The sequence below is a fragment of the Schistocerca americana genome, chromosome 2 (genome assembly GCF_021461395.2).
Source record: "Schistocerca americana isolate TAMUIC-IGC-003095 chromosome 2, iqSchAmer2.1, whole genome shotgun sequence".
Taxonomy (NCBI): domain Eukaryota; kingdom Metazoa; phylum Arthropoda; class Insecta; order Orthoptera; family Acrididae; genus Schistocerca; species Schistocerca americana.
Window position 1 is genome coordinate 77,621,534 of NC_060120.1, and position 17,628 is coordinate 77,639,161.

Here is a 17,628-nt window from a genome sequence, read left to right on the forward strand (position 1 = left end):
GTATTGGTTAATATAAGACGAGAGTCTATTGACTCACAAAAGTATATCGGGACTCTCGGTTCTGTGTTGTAAAAGAATGTGTCGAATCGTCTGTGACTCAAATATAAATGTCAAAGTCAAGGAGAAGCATAAAAGGCCGTCGTAAGGCCCATAATATTGTAGGGAGCAAAGAGATGGGCGTCAAGTGAGAACCAGAACATTAGGTTAGATGCAACCGATATTAAGATGAGGTGGTTGTGTGAGAGACTATAATCGCCCGGATTAAAACTGTGAAAATCCGACGAACCAGAACACTTATGGAAGTGTTCAAGGAAGTCCAGGAGAGTAAGTTTCATCCGTATGGATACATCATGTGAAGAGACCGAAGTCTCTGGTGATAGTAGTGTAACGCTCCAGAAAGTGGAAGACGCTAAAATGGAGTGGGCGAACTGCATTCGAGAGGACCAGAGATAAAAACAACTGATCGCGATGACACGCAGCACCGGGGAAAGTAGAAGAAACGTGCTACAAACGTTGGCTCTGCGGAGAGCAAAAAAGACGCAGAAGATGATGAGAAAGAAGAAGAGGAAGACGAAGAATACGTGTAATGTCATGTACTGGTACTATTGTTTTATGGCAGACTCACCCTCTGTTACTGTGCATATGTTGGTGTGAACGTTTTTGTTCTTTCCCTCCCCCCCCCCCCCCTCAACCCTTTCTCATACTGAACCTGTACAGGGTTCGTGGCTTGTAATGGTAGACAGTGCAGCCAGTAATACTTTCAAACGTGATTATCGTCTTCTGTGATGCTTTCCAGGTATGACGTAAACGGTCTTTTGTCACTGTTTTGTTGAAATTTCAGCTCAGGTCAAATATTTGTAACCAGTGACTTTATGTCTGATCCTTCCACGCTTCAGCTAATTGGACCTACATCATCAAGGAAACGTGAAAAGCAACGTAGTTAGCTGTTGATGGGCAACATGTGGGACTGTTTTCTGGTGCTTAATATTACATGGTTCACTTTTTGCAAGACTTTTCTGACTTAAGACAATATGTACTTTTTTGTGATCTACATGTCACGCAACTGTCAACATGTTCTTTGTAATGAGTTCCGGTTTTGGTTAATAGCCGTCATCACCGAACGTGTGTACGGAAAAATATATGAAGCAATCAGACTCGCGTAGACGAAGTGGTGTAACATAATTCTCGTACATAACTCGTACATACAAAACTTCATACATTATTCGTGTATCATGTCACGTCGTATCTGTGTGGCAACGTTATTGATAGAGCCCCATCAGAAATGCTGAACATCAAACGAATAATCAGATATTCAGGGTGTGATGAGTAAGATATATAATTGACCGAGAGCTAATTTCAGACAAATTATAAATTATACCATGCCTTTCCATAGTTGTTGTTTACTCTGTGTAGTTCTGATTGGTTCATATTTTTTATTGCATAGAGAAACTGTGATGATAGTTATCGTAAGACACCAGTAGTGATACTGAAAGACATACGGACAGCTGCTTGTAACGCATTTCTTGAAATACTTAACAGCTGAAGACAATCGCCTTCAAAAACATTAGAGCCTGCTTAGACTCAGTTCGTTGTCAGATTAAAGAGACATTATCATTGTACTTTTTCTTATCATAGTGACTCCTTAATCCAGTAATTAGCAATGAAATTCTTGTTCTTGCCGGAAGTCAGGTTTCTGTCCACAGCCGTTCGGTCACGACCTATGTCGTGAGACATTTTTGGCCCTGTAGCTGTTAAATTAACATCAGATTCAACTAATTTTGACGTTTAGCGAGTCACTTGGTATGGATTTATTACTTTCTTTCACCAGTAAAGAAAGAATACTGCATAGCTTTTGTAAACAATATCAACAGTTTAGAATACGGTTACCACTGACATATTCAGGTAAGTATAGATAGAACCTGGGTACTACTTTGACCAGTACGTAGCTCTGTAATTTGACTGAACAAGAATAAAATACCCTTTCGGACATCCCCAATTACCCTAAAGCCCTTCGAGCAAAAACTATGATGGCTCCTTCAGCAAGGGAGTTTGTTCTACGGTACTACACCAACTTACCAAATCCTCCTTCAAGACAACATACACGAGTTGACGTGGGACGACGATGAGCACCTCGGAAAACACAGAAAAAAAGTGTTTGGCAATGACTGACGAAAATAAGCAAAAATATCTGGAGACAGTGAATGATAATACATCTACATCCTAAAGATCTGAAATCGAATCCCCAGAGCAAAATTTTATCGTTTGAGGAAATAAACTGTAAGTTAGTAGGTTTCTCTTCCCCAGGATACGAGCCAAGAAAAGAATATTAAATATTGCTTTTATAGTAAATCATTTAACGCTTAGCGTTCTTGTTCGTCTTCCGATAAATATTCAATACTGTCATAGAAATTGGTAGTCAATGATGGGGTAAGATTTTATGGCGATAAATGCGTCAACTGCATTTTTCGTCCACAGTTCATTGTCCCTCCACGAAGCGCAAAAACGTAACAAGCCAGTAAAAATTAGATTGGTGCCCGGTACTAGTTTTCCTCGATTATCACAGTAATATTTCTACTCCAGTTTTCCGGCAAGACTTTATCGGTGTTTTGTTGATTACAAGTTTTTTTAACTGCCATATCGAGTCAACCTACGCAGTACAAAAAATGACTCATTTCTTTCTGCAATAAACAAATTCCTTATACTGCCACAACTTCTAAATAAGTAGAAAAGTAACTTTGCTAGTTGAAAAATGTAGCCCAGAATAACGGATACAACAGAATGGTCATTGATGAAATATATAATTTACGAAGTCAGAAAAGAAGCAATTGAGACATAATGTCAGCTATTTACTGCTCTGATTGTAGAGATAGCTGCATCGGACAGACGAAAAGGAATTTTAAAACCCGATACAAAACTTAGTGTTGGATGGCAGTGGGGGAAGGGGGGGGGGAGGGGGCGGGGGAAAGGGGGGTGGTAAAATAGTTGAGAGCGATGAATACAGTAAGCAGATTGAGAAGCATAGAGGTTGCAATAGTTATTCGGAGATGAAGAAGTTCAAACGGGATTGAGTAGCAAGGAGGGGTGCATCAAACCAGCCTTCGGACTGAAGATCACAACGACAAACAAGAAAAACAAATAATTAGAAGGATGAGTCATGAGAAGTAAATCTATTTTCCGAGTTCAATTGATGCAAGATAATCCTACGGTGCCCAGTATTGTAAATATCCGCGTAATCCTTCATAGCTTGAAGAACAGATACTTTATGAATGTATAGCAAGAAGTAATAGAAATTTGCGTCCATCTGAAAAAAAAACCAAGGAGAAGACGTTCAACGACCGATGCACATTAAGAAGCACTGGTTTCTTGGCCATCGTACTCCACAAATTCGTAGCTGTATCTAGATATTTTTAAACTAAACAGGCCTTTGTAAGCAGTTCACGATGCGTCCAAGCTGTGCAAGCGCGGGACAGGCCGATTCGGCGGCTGTCAAGCTGGCTTCTGTAAGGAGAAGAGCCAGCAACGCCTCCAGCACGCCGGGGACTCCTCGACAATGTGCAAACATGGAGGATCAGCCCAATAAAATTGACGTGGAAAAGGTCGATGCCATCGACACCTTCATTGCTGAAATACAAACAGAACTAAAAGCAAAAAAAGTGTCACTGACCATACTGTCAGCATTTAGAAATAAGCTAATCGGCAACGCAGTGACACAAGCTAGGTTAGAGGGACAAATTCAGGCCCTAGAAAAAGAAAACGCAAGACTAAGACAACAAGTAGAAATACAAACAATTGCAGCAGCCAGACATGACCTTGAAGCAACAGACTCGCTCATACATGCGAGACTGGAGGGCCAGATTGATATTCTCAAAGACGAGAATAACAAGCTGTCCGTCCAAGTAGAGGAGTTCAGGCTAGAAAATTTTACTCTAAAAAGAGACAACCAAGAACTACAGAAAGAACTGGATGAGGCAAAAACAATTAAACCAGAGACAATACTCCCAGCAATACCAACTTTCGCCAGTATCGCCAAATCCCAACCGAAATCCAAAGAAACACTAAAAATAGAACACGCCAAAGCAAAACAAGCGACAACACTCTTCATCACCTCGACAGAAAATAAGGACCCAAAAACTGTGCGACAAACCCTTACACAGAAACTTGACCCAAAAAAGGACAAGATAAAAATTAAGGCAGTCAAAACTACAGCAACAGCTGTCATAGTTGAGACTGCAACACAGGACGACTGTAAGAAACTGCTCGAGTCAGCAAAGAACATTAACACAATCAAGTGCGTGCCACCACGGAAGAGACGACCGCTAGTGATCATACACCACGTGCCAGACACAATCAGCGACAAAGACTTTCTTGAAAGCCTCTATGAACTGAACCTTAGTGAGGAAGTTGAGAAAGAGGCTTTCCTGAAAGAGACAAAAATCAAATTCCGAACAGGACCAAGAGGGCGGGGATACAATCATCAAGTTATTGAAGTCACGCCGAATCTGCACAAAATTTTGACAAAACGGGATAGAGTCTATATAGATTTCCAGTCCCTAACTGTCAAAAATTTCGCCCAAGTCCCCACCTGCTACAAGTGCTGTGATATTGGACACACCACAAAGCAGTGTAAAGACACCGAAATCACGTGCTCCAATTGCAAAGGAAAAGGCCCCATAAAAAGTCAGTGCAAACTAGCAGAACAAGACATCTGCATCCCCTGCAGAATCCGAGGCAAATTGTGTGCCAGACGAAGAGGTCTTGATTGTCAAACACATAAATTCCTCCAAGATCGACTGCTACAGAGCTTCGATTATGGAGAATGAAAGCAGCCCAACACTGCCCCAATCAAGAACGCAAAAAACGAACTATAAATCACCATCGACCATTAATCGAAACCACCAAAGAGCTATAAGCTGGCGCAGGCAGATGGGACTGCTTCCCACTCACCCCACACACACAGACGATATCCCATCTCTTCAAGGCATGCACGTATTACATGACAGTTATATAAATACCATGGACTTCATCGACGACATGGTACTTAATGGAGCTATACATTATAACATAGCCAAACAACTTAAAAAACAGATGCAATACTGGGTCAGCTACCAGCAATCACTGCAGGCGAGAATTGACGAGCTGGAATTTGAAGTGCTATACAATGCACACAGCAACACCGATCAAATACAAAACAATAGCACACAAACAAACACGAACACAGACAAGTCTGTAAACCTAAACAAACACACGGAAAACGAACAAATGGACAATACACAGAAATCTCACGCAACACCTGACTATGCCAAAGCTAGCAGCGAAGAAAGAATAAACGACAACACACCAAAAAGGTACAATACAAAAAGATGTATAGGGCATATAAAACCAGTGAATTTTGTATCTGGAGGGATAATTAACCCTGCAGATCATACACAACAACGCATAACACCTCAACAACATAATGAAACACAACAGATGACCGGATGCAACGAGACATATAAGAAAAAGGTAGTAGTCCTTGACACAAACCTACTTACGGGTGATCACGATAGTGACGATGAGTGTACAGATAGTGATACCAAAAAGAAAGGTGACGACCGTGCAATAGGTAGTGTAAACATAAGAAAAAGTAAAGGTGAAAGAAGAAGAGCCGCAGGTAGCAGCTCATCAGCCTCACCACCATTGAAGACGGAACAAGACACCACACCAGTGACATCTGCACTTCGAGATAAATATAGCGGAATCATCCCATATGTAGAAAAAGAGCAGAAGGGAAAAGTCGGCCAAACACCATGGCATGCTGACTACAACAATTTAGAACTAAACTTAAGACTAAGTAGGCTAGAATATAAGGATACTTTCATCACAGCACAAAGACTGCTAACCAGACTACTTCACCCACTAGGCAGCTATGTATGCTTCCCGACCACTGAACAATCTGACAGAATGACTTTAAAGACCGCAAACATACCTACAGACCCAGCAGAGCTAGAAAAATTAGTCATACTAGCGTGTAGTCGGAGGGGGGAAACATATAACCCACACCAAGTGTACAAGGACCAAGTGAGGGCACATGGCAGAACTGACTTTGACTACTCGCAAACAGGACACAAATTCTACCTTCATGTGAAACACCCATGAAAATAATACAACTTAATGCTAATAGAAGCACAATCGTTAGTGCAGAACTGCCGCGAGTAGCTCTGGACTTGCAGGCGGATATTCTCTGCCTGCAAGAACCTTATGTGACAACCCAGGGAAACTTAACTAACCTACCCTGGGACGCTGTCACAATCTCAGACAGACGAAACTACAAGGCTGCCATAGTTGTCCTCAACAAAACTTTAAATATCACTAAGATTACGCAGCTATGTAACAGTCATCTGGCCACGGCAGAAATAACTAAGGGTCGAGACACATGGGTGGTCTCATCACTATACGCACAGTACAGTGACGACATAGAGCCATACCTACATATGATACAAGACATTGCTGAGTACTCTAGAAATAAGAACCTAACCATATGTGCAGATATCAACGCTAAATCCACACTATGGCACTCGGACAGAACGGACGACAGAGGACGGAAAGTCAACGATGTCATACAGGAGACACAACTACATATTATAAATGAAGACGGACCTACACCTACATACAGAGGAGCAGGCGGATCTGCCACCAAAATCGATATTACTCTGGCGAATGACAGAACATTAGGACGACTGCAAAGATGGACCATACACGACTCTCTGACCACAAGTGATCACAACATAATAGAAATAAGTCTCACAACAAACAATTATCGCACCACACACAATACAACACACTTCAACTTTAAAAGAGCGAATTGCGACAGACTACAACAAATTGTTCAAAATGAGAATATATACAACATACAGGGAAGCATGGACTACAGAGCACACAAACTGACACAAATCATCCAAACAGCACAAGAAACAGCAATACCTACGCACACACACAGCAAACAACGGGAAACACCATGGTCAGACGAATTAACCAGACTCAAACGTGACATGACAAGGAAACGAAAACTATACCAGAGGACATGGATACAAAGAGACAAACTACTAAGACTAGCTGCATATAGGGAAGCCAAAGAACTCTTCAAAAAGACATTATTTCAGACCAGGAAACAACATTGGGAGAGCTACTTGACCACACACACACAACAGAATATCTGGGGGGAACAATACAAGATCCTGACAGAAAAAATAAAGACCCCATTGGCATTAAGCACGCTACGGCAGGATGACGGCACAATGACAGTGGGATGGAGAAACACAGCACAATATCTGCTGAACAAACTCCTCCCGGAAGATGCCACAGACTCAGACACACAGGAACAAATCACACTCAGACAAGAACTTCATGAACAGTATAACACCGACGCCGTCACCTGTCCCTTTGCGCATGAGGAAGTTGCGGTAGCGATAAGAGAGCTAAAGAATAAAAAAGCACCTGGACCCGACAGGATCCATGCAGAAGTGCTTAAGAGGCTAGCACCACAGATCACCCCATACTTAACAGAACTACTAAACGACGCCTTAAGGCTAGGCCGTGTACCGACAGTCTGGAAAACCTCAAATGCAGTCATCATACGAAAATCATCAGACAGAGACCAATCAGATCCGAAATCCTACAGACCAATATGCCTCATAAACACCATGGCAAAAATCCAAGAGAGGCTACTGTGTGACCGCTTGCAGGCTCACAGAACCCTACTTGGAATGAATCCTCACCAGTTTGGATTTCGGAAAGGGAAAAGCATCGATGATGCAATAAACAGAGCTTTAGAAATTACACAAAACACAGATAAAACATACTCTTTGGCAATCATGATAGACATCGCAGGAGCATTTGACAACCTGTGGTGGCCAGCACTGTTTCTGAGGTTACGCCAGATGGAAGTACCCGCAGCCCTATACAACAGTCTTTTAGACTACTGCAGAGACAGAATAGTGGAATGGCGCGTGGGCAACCGGAAGGTAATAAGGAAAATTACCAAGGGATGTCCGCAGGGATCAATCTGTGGACCCATCTTCTGGGACATAATTTTTGAACCTCTCCTGCAACTGCTGGAGGAGGATATGAGGACAGACGGTGCTGTCGCCTATGCAGATGACCTATTGGTGGTTATCTCAGCAAATACAAGAGCCCAGCTAGAGTAGAAGGCGAGTGGCACACTGCAAACAATAACACAATGGTGCAACACAAACAAGCTCAAGATAGCGGGCAACAAAACAACATACACACTGCTCAAAGGGCAACTCAGACGCAATCCATCTATTAAAATACAGAACAACAACATAAAGAGAATGACGGTAACCCGCTACTTGGGCGTATACATAGATGAGAAGCTGAACTTCCATGAACATATCAGAATAACAACAAACAAGGCAGAAAAATTACTACATAAACTGGCAAGGATTAATTCAGGACAATACAGACTTCCTCTGTCAGTCACACGAACTTACCACTGCGCACTCTTCGAATCAGTGCTAAGCTTTGCGGCCAGTACATGGGCGCACAGACTCAACCTCGTCACAAACAGAACAGCGGTTAGGCGAGGGCAGAGAAGCGTCCTTCTGCGACTATCGGGAGCCTTCGGCACTACATCAGTTGAAGCACTGTGTGTCGTGCTAGGAATCTTCCCGATAGATATCACAATCAAATATCGGGCCGCTCTGTACTGGTTAAAGATGGGTAGACTAGACCAGGTCAACATATTGACTGGTTCCCCGCTGAACAATGAGCGGGACCTCAAAAAATGGAAAATCGACACATGGCAACAGGAATGGGGCACAAGTGATAAGGGACGGAGAGTCTATACATTTTTTCCGAACATAACGGAAAGATTAAGAATGAAACATGCCGATCCTAGCCGCGGCATGTTGCATTTCTTGACTGGCCACGGACCTTATCCCACGCACTTAAATCGCGTGAGTCTTAGAGACACATCAACGTGTACATGTGGAGGTATGGGAACCCCCGAACACACAATCCTATTCTGCGGGAAATACAGACAGCACAGGAACACACCTGGGATACAACACCTACAGACAGAGGAACACATATACGATGCGATCAGAACACCTGAACTTCGGGACATACTGAACGCACTAACAGACAAAATTTCTGACGAATGCCACAAAGAGTACAGGAACAGAAGACCACACAGACAATAAACCTATATGCAGCACCCAGACAGGCGCCATAGTGTGGAAGAACTAAACTAAGTCTCAATATAAAACAACTGACATGCAATAGACTTACATAAGTAGACCTAAAACTGACAATAGATTAATGTATAAAATTAGGCATAAACAGTGTCGGCGCACCGTCGCAATTGCCATCAGCTACCACGGCACTCTAAACCTGTATACAAGTAACCAGATAGAACATAAATAGAGATATCAAACGCCATAAATAGAATAGAATAGAACTTCCTAGGCTAAGGTTAGGGGACTGAGGATCAGAGGCTTGAAGATAAATCCCAAGGCGCTCATCCTCAGTCCCCTACGGTGGTGGGACTATCATCTCTTCCTTTCCTATCGTCTTTTCTCCTCTTCAGACTAAACTATTCCTTGTATTTCCTTCTTCCAATTCAAAATTAATTTTTGTAAAAATTTTGTTAAATCGGTTTTGGGAAAGCTGCCAAAGTAAAGAAAGAAATAAGAAAAAAAAAAAAAGCACAGACCCGCCTCCACGTGGCGGGACACGGGCAACGGTGCGACCGGATGCGGGAACTGGTGTGAGTTTCATCAACTACATCAGTGTCCGCACGCCGGTCGTAGCGGCCAAGTGGTCAAAATAGACCCACCTTAAGCACTTAGGTGGTGGGTCGTAAAATCAGGGCGGCAAATGAAAAAAAAAAAAAAAAAGTGTGCTAGTTCCCTCTACGTGCCTCTTGTTTTAACGTTTCCACGATAGAGGACATAACTTTACACTCGGCTTGGACTCCCCAACAACTTCAACTAATTTACACTTTTATTTAATCTGAAGAAATCTGCTGTCAGTCTGTTAACGGTAATGTATGTAAACTGTAACGTCGAACAAATCGGAATACAACTCTTCTTATAGCTAAAGCACGCCATTACCTTTAATACAGCGAAGTGTACAGATTTTCTTTCAGCTTGTTTCAGGGCACCAAACTTCTGAAAACCACTTGACTTATTTCTTTTACTATTTGACGCTGCTTCTCTACAGCACAATGTACTTACATTTTAAATATGTAATATTTGTTTTTCATCACCTAATACAGAAAACATTTATGTATCCACCTCATTATGCGTTGACAATTGCAGTTCCAGATGCACGGAAAAATGGTCTGATGTACAGGCCGACACCAGTAGTCGATTTAATCAAGTTCTTACTAGCAAATGGAGCGGCTTTTCACTAACAGAACACACAGGTGCAGAATCAGGATCGTCCGACTATGGAGAAACTAACAAAAGCCTCGAACCATCACCATTCGTCACAAAGAAATTCGGTGCTAAAGACTCTGGTCCATACAGCTGAACACTTTGACACAAGGAGAGCCTCACCGGAGATTACAACCCTACATCAAAGCGAACGAGCGAAGCAGTCAAAATCGAGAACGCCTGAGAAATAGGTAGAGACTCAAACCGAGGAAGAGAAGCCAAAAGTTGTTTATCTGCCATACGGTGGCCCAAAATACGAAAAAATCGGTATAGAAACACGGCAGCTCAGATAAAACAGAAGTCTTTGTAATGTTAAAGACGATCCTTCTCCTGTAGCCGACTGCATATCGCATTCCATGCGAAAGTGTCATGTCTTATGTCGGGCAGACCATCAGAACAGTCGAGGAGAGGTGAAGGAGACGTCAGTGACACACCCGACTAAAACAACCAAGCAAAGCTGCTGCAAACGAGCGCTGCCTCGAATATAATCACGAAATGAAATACGACGACGCCAGTATCATGGTGCAAACGTCAAGTTTCTGGGACAGCATAAACAAGGAGTCCAATGAAATAAAGAGGCAAGGAAATCATGTGGATAGGGATGGAGATTTCAATTTAAATAACACTTGAAGTCCAGGACTCAATGTATAAAATAAAATTTCGAATCAAACACCCTGAGCCGTCTAAATTTCCAGACGTTGTTTTATTTGTGCAACCAGTTTAAACGCTAAATGACGCCATCTCCTGGCCCCCTGACAGACGCGTAGGAAGAATCCCACCTCTGGTCCAGTCGAAATAGAGGCCAGCATTCAGGGAATGGTATCAGTAGACTTCTTAACACAGAGATTCCTTCGATCACTGATGATCGAAAGGATACGTCACTGAATGCTGGCTCCTATTCTGACTAGGCCGGAGCTGGGGTTCTTCCTGCACGTCGGTCAGGGGCCTGAAGATGGTGTAATTTAAAGTAGAAACTGGTTGCTCAAGTAAAACAAAAACAGAAAAAATTTAGACAGCTGAAGGTGTATTGATTCGACATCTTCTACTGCACAGCCGATGTCCTGCGACCATATGTGTAAAGATGTACTTAAGAGAGTCAATGTGTTGCAGTCTCGCCGACCATCGCATCTCTCAAAGTCGAGAAATGCTGAGGGAAGTTGCGTATCAAGGAGTGTCAAAGTAAGGTCTGTAAAACAAAAGAACATCAAGGGGAGCAGTGGACGTCGAGAATCGACCTCGTCTATAAACAGCGGCGTGAGACCAACAACAGCTGACAGCCTGATTGGAGTCCAGACAGCGAGTACACATAATAGAAAAAGTCGCAGCACCTGAAGAAGATGACTGGGTCGTTCGTCGAAATATTGTGCAGAAGATTGAAACAGTACCATGAAGCTCAGAATTAAACGAAAGCCTTTTCCTACTGGGGAAATAGAAAAAAGACAGATGTACAAGAGTATGCTCTTCATTCAGGAAACCATGGAGTAATGTTTTCCGAAACAAAAATTTTATCTACAAAGGCGGACAGGTATCCACGTCTGCAGAGAGAAGCATCGGAGAATATATATGAACATGGGGACGGTTTTAATAGATCATAAGAAGACATGATACTTAATGATATATAGACTATAGCTTTACAGGCTCGATGGATACGTTTTACTTTGACAAACGATAGTTCGGTATTAAGCTTCAGCTTTCACGAAGGTCACCGCTCCTGATCACGGAAAGTCGTATATCGTGGGTCGAGGTGCTGCAGACATGCTTTCGTCTGTAAACCATGAAAGGGGCTATAAATTCCCTACCGTTGGTGCCATCTGAAGGGAATATTGGGGTGGATTCTTGTAATGGCCACATACCATTCTGGCGCCCCGTCTCTTTCAGCTGAACCAGTGCTTGCCTCTAACGTTACTGAGGTGTTAATTTCAAACCTTCATCTTCCCTCACCTCTAAACTGCGACTGTGCTTCAGGTAGTATCTATTACGTACAGTTGTGACTTCAACGACGTCGAGGGAGAAACTGCATATTATTTTATGTACAACGAAGAGAAATGTAAAAATCAGACAAGGCTCACAGTGAACACTCCAAGTTAGCATAAGCCAATATTGTCACACAAATATTCAAGAAAGGTAGTAGGAGTAATCCACTAAATTACAGGCCCATGTCATTAACGTCGATATGCAGCAGGACTTTGGAACATATATTGTATTCGAACGATACGAATTACCTCGAAGAAAACGGTCTTTTGACACACAGTCAACACAAATTTAGATAATATCGTTCTTGTGAAACACAACTAGCTCTTTACTCGCACCAAATGTTGAGTGCTAATAAAAAGGGATTTCAAATGGATTCCGTATTCTGGATTTCCGGAAGGCTTTCGACACTGTGCCACACAAGCGGCTTGTAGCGAAATTGCGTGCTTATGGAATATCGTCAGTTACGTGACTGTATTTGTTATTTCCTGTCAGAGAAATCACAGTTCGTAGCAACTGACGGAAAGCTGTTGAGTAGAGCAGAAGTGATTTCTAGCGTTCGCCAAGGTTGTTGGCCTTTTGCTGTTCCTTGTCTGAGCAGCCGTCATCGGTTGTTTGCAGATAACAATGTCGTTTATCGACTAGTAAAGTCATTAGAAGATCAACACAAATTGCAAAACGATTTAGAAAAGATATATGTATGGCGCGAATATTGGCGATTGACCCTAAATAACGAAAAGTGTGAGGTCATCCACTTGAGTGCTAAAAGTAATCAGTTAAACTTTGGTTACACGATAAATGAGTCTAATCTAAAGGCCATAAGTTCATCTAAATACTTAGGAATTACAATTACGAACAACTTAAACTGGAAGGAAAACACAGAAAATGTTGTGGGGAAGGCTGTGTTTTATTAGCAGGATACTTTGAAAATGTAACAGATCTACTAAAGAGACTGCCCCCACTACGCTTGTCCGTCCTCTTTTAGAATACTGCTCCGCGGTGTGGGATCCTTAGCAGATAGAATTGACGGAGTGCAGTGCATCGAAAAAGTTCAAAGAAGGGCAGCACGTTTTGTATTATCACGAAATAGTGGAGAGAGTGTCAATGAAATGATACAGCATTTGGGGTGGACACCATTAAAACAAAGGCGTTTTTCGTTGCTGCGGAATCTTCTCACTAAATTTCAATCACTGACTTTCTCTTCCAAATGTGAAAATATTTTGCTGACGCCGACCTATACAGGGCGAAATGATGACTATGGTAAAATAAGTGAAATCAGAGCTCGCACGGAAAGATATAGGAGTTCGTTCTTTCCCCCTACTATTGAAGTCTGGAGTAATAGAGAATTGTGAAGGTGGTTCGATAAATCCCCTACCAGGCATTTAAATGTGATTTGCAGAGTATCCTTGTACACATAGATGTACAACATTGTAATGAATTGTACGTATTCCGAAGAACTTTCTTTTACAAACTAATGAAGACAATGCGTTTCTTACATGGAAAAATATAAGTAACGTAAATGGAGTTTCTGTTACATTACATCACTGAAATTTTGAGTATGTAACTAGTTTTAATGTTCTCGTAAGCGATGTATCAGAATTGCACTCCATTTTGTTCGGAGTTACAAAAACGATGCTGAATTATTTTGCTGAAAGTTATAATAAAGCAAAGAATCTTGCGAAAGGTAACATAAAACAGAATGTCCTGCACTCCTTAAAGCGCAATTCATTGGTCGAAAAAGAGCAGTGAAACGTAAAAATTTTGCATCTTTCAAAAGCTTCACATGAAGCTTTTAATTACTCTCCTAACTTAACAATTATTTCTTGTGCTATATTACGTTATTCCGTTAAATAATATGTCCGTGTTCTGTAAGTATAATCATAAGATTAACAGGAAAATAAATACAGAATTATTCGTGCGTGCGCTGCTCGTCTGACCCCCGAGCCTGGCGGATCCAACCAAGGATGTTCTCTTTACACTGCGACATGAAGATTCTTCTGTTTAGTGACATTCTTACACTGAAAAATGAGAAACATGTGACACGACGCATGAAATTGTGTTAAATAAGCTTTCCATATGAGCTGCTCGGCCACCTCTGTTACTTCCTTTTAAATACGGATACCACTGCACGCCCGTAAATTAAACGTCCCTGCACACCAGGCGAATACAGATGACCACATCAAATGGTCGAAAAACTTATGAGCGCCACTAGAAACGTTTCATTTTCTTTCGAAGAAAGTTATTCATGCACATTAAGGAGATACATTAACTGCGTTCTTTGCGATATCACGTTTCCTTTGCTTTCTGCAGTATTTAAACCAAATTATTCGCAAATGGCGAAAACGTCTGCATACTATCTGGAGGGCTACACGGCTCCCATGTGTGTCGTTGCATGAAGCCCCGCACTGTGTACCAACTTATGTCTTAAGAGAGTTTGCTCGGAACTGCTCGACCATTTTCTGTGTATAGTTACTCATCCACGTTAAGCGGATACTTTCTCTGTGTACTCTGCGCTGTCACTGTTTCCCTTACCTTCCATTTAAACTAAATTCTTTGTAAATATAGAAAGTGTTCGCACCACACATGGAGGTCGGGAGAGCGGGAGCGTGTGTTGTCGCCTGGAGCCCACCTCTGTGTAGCTGTGTGTCTTAAGGGGACCACACCGTGGTTTTAGTCGAAAAAAATCGATTTTCGGTTTTCATTATATTTCGATAGATTAAGGTTTTATTTAAGTACTCTGAAAAAGATTTTGCTGAAAAAAAAGTTTTTTTCGAGCATTTAAAGAGCATTTTCCTACCACGTGTGTTTATGTGGCACGCCCACTTTCCTGTCACCCACTTTTCTGTATATATTTTAGATCTTTATATCCCCTACATTGCACGTTAGAGACTTTTTTTTTACTCCCGAGTGTGTTGGCTATCCTTGGAATGCAACGGTCGGAATTTTTTTGCTTCTGCTGTTTGTAAACAACACGCTTTCAAACACGCGGTTAGTTTTGTTCAAGTGCATTGTGAAACAGAAAACTTGCAGATATACTGTGGGCAGGCAATTAGGAGAAATAAAGAAAATCTGGAGGCAATGAAGGGATATGTTTCGGCCATATTCTTCCGTAAGACCTCTACTGACGATACGCCATGTCATGGATTGTGTCCATTAGGAGAAAATTCGTGGTGCAAATACAATAGGGTTCAGACAACTGGAGAATCTTATTCCCACCAGCAATCTCTTCCTGCTGCAGTTATTACAGCAATTAAACTTATTTTCAGTGACTTGGCTCATCCTGACCTTCTAAGGAAATGTCTGCATGGGCAGACACAGAACCCAAATGAATGTTTCAACAGCATAATTTGGAACCGTCTTCTTAAAATTGTGTTTGTAGGCATGAGTACAATGAAACTAGGAGTTCATGATGCTGTTATTACATTCAGTTGTGGTAATGTTGGAAAGTGTTTGGTACTGAAAAAGCTGGGAATTAATTCTGATGAATATATGATCACTGGGCTGCAACAATGCGATAAAATGAGGATAGCCGATGAGTACGGTTCTGCCTCTAATATGGCCAGCAAAGCAAGACAAACATCCAGGAAGGTGAAAAAGAATCTATGAGAGCTGCTAGAGGCCAAAGAAGGGCCATCGTATGCAGTAGGACAGTTTTAATTAACTTTAAGTAACAAATGTTAAAAGTTTTTTCTTTAAAATCGATTTCCTGCAAACTAAATTTTTCAGTACATATGCCCCATTATATATGAAACTATCATAGTTAATGAATGAAATTTTCAGAGACTCTGCATAACATAAAAAGCCACCTCGGGTACGACATTCATTAATATTTCCCCACTAGGAAGTTCAAAAAAAATATTTTCTGCAGAAAAAACTTAACATTTTTTGTTAATAAATGTAAAAAAGTATTTCTTAAAAACTATACAATGGATAAAGTAGATCTTAGTACAGTTGACTCTATTAGCATCATGTAACATGTAGTAAAAATATTAAGGTCCTGCATCAAATAGTTTTTTTCAGAAATGGGTAAAACACTTGCCTAAATTAACATGGGTTAGATAGGCAGGGTGTGGTCCCCTTAAGAGAGCTGGATCGTAGTTTCTCGGCCATTTTGTTACATTTGGCAAAAATTTTGTTATGTGTCATTTCGCAATGAAGACAAGTACGGGCCTGCGAAATACGCAACGCCAACTTAACTTCATCCAAAAAAAAAAAAATAATATTTATAATCTATTGAGTGATTTATAATTCGCTTGTATTTAAAACAATGTGTGCCTTTACAGAGCAGAACGACATGGAACGAGAACATATGGTCAATTGCGTAGAAGGCGAATGGTCGTCTGGGATTCAGTGGGATGACGGTAGAAAAGTGTAGCTCATTTATAAAGAATACTGTGTACAGAACACCTTAGTACTGCTTGAGTATTTGGGAGCGCCACTGGGTGGCAGTAAAATAAGACATCGAAGAGACGAGCTGCTGTATTTGTTATCGGTAGGTTCGACCAACACACGAGTATTACGGAAATGCTCCGTGAACTATAATGGGAATCACTGGATTGGAGACGACGGTGTTTTCGCAAAACGTAACTGACAAATTTTAGAGAACCGCTGTTTGCTGCTGGCATCAGAATGATCTTAATGTCACTAACGTACATGTCGCGTAAGAACCACGTAGAAATGATAAGTATAATTAAGGCTCCATTTTAGAGTGGAGCAGGAAAGGAAATGACTTGTTAAAATTCATAGTGAATTCGGGAATTGTGGAAAATAAATGACAGCTGAAGGTTTCACCATGAATATTAGAGCCTCAATGTCCTCATATAAAAGACTGTTAGTGGTAATAAACAGCCTCCGCCATGCACGGTGTGGTGCCTTGCGCAGTATGTACAGGGATAGGCAACGTAATGTGAACAGTGGTAGTAATGGGATGGTTATGTCTGACGGTCAACAACGCAGGTAAGGCACATATCACGCTGGACTGTGCGTGTCAGTATGGACTAGGCATCAGTACAAGTTGTTTACGAGTAGCACAGACTTCGTATTTGCATTCACAGGCCCAGATCGAAGAGCAATGGAAGACCTAACACAGTTCCAAAGAGGGCAGATTGCGGAGGCCCGATTAGCTGGAGCATCAGTAACCAAGACAGCCAACTTATTGCAAGTTTCAAGACCAGCTGTTTCAACAGCCGTGGCACCCTACACAAAGCACGGAAAGACACCA

At 41.6% G+C, this 17,628-nt stretch overlaps 1 protein-coding gene across 1 annotated transcript in view; it reads left to right on the forward strand.

Moving 5' to 3' along the window:
* Window positions 1-3,440: 3,440 nt before the first annotated feature.
* Window positions 3,441-17,628, forward strand: part of LOC124593791 — an 84,138-nt gene continuing 69,950 nt past the window's right edge. Inside the window, exon 1 of the mRNA XM_047132140.1 lies at window positions 3,441-4,020. Within this exon, the coding sequence (XP_046988096.1) occupies window positions 3,441-4,020 (580 nt within the window). The remainder of the gene's footprint in view (window positions 4,021-17,628) is intronic.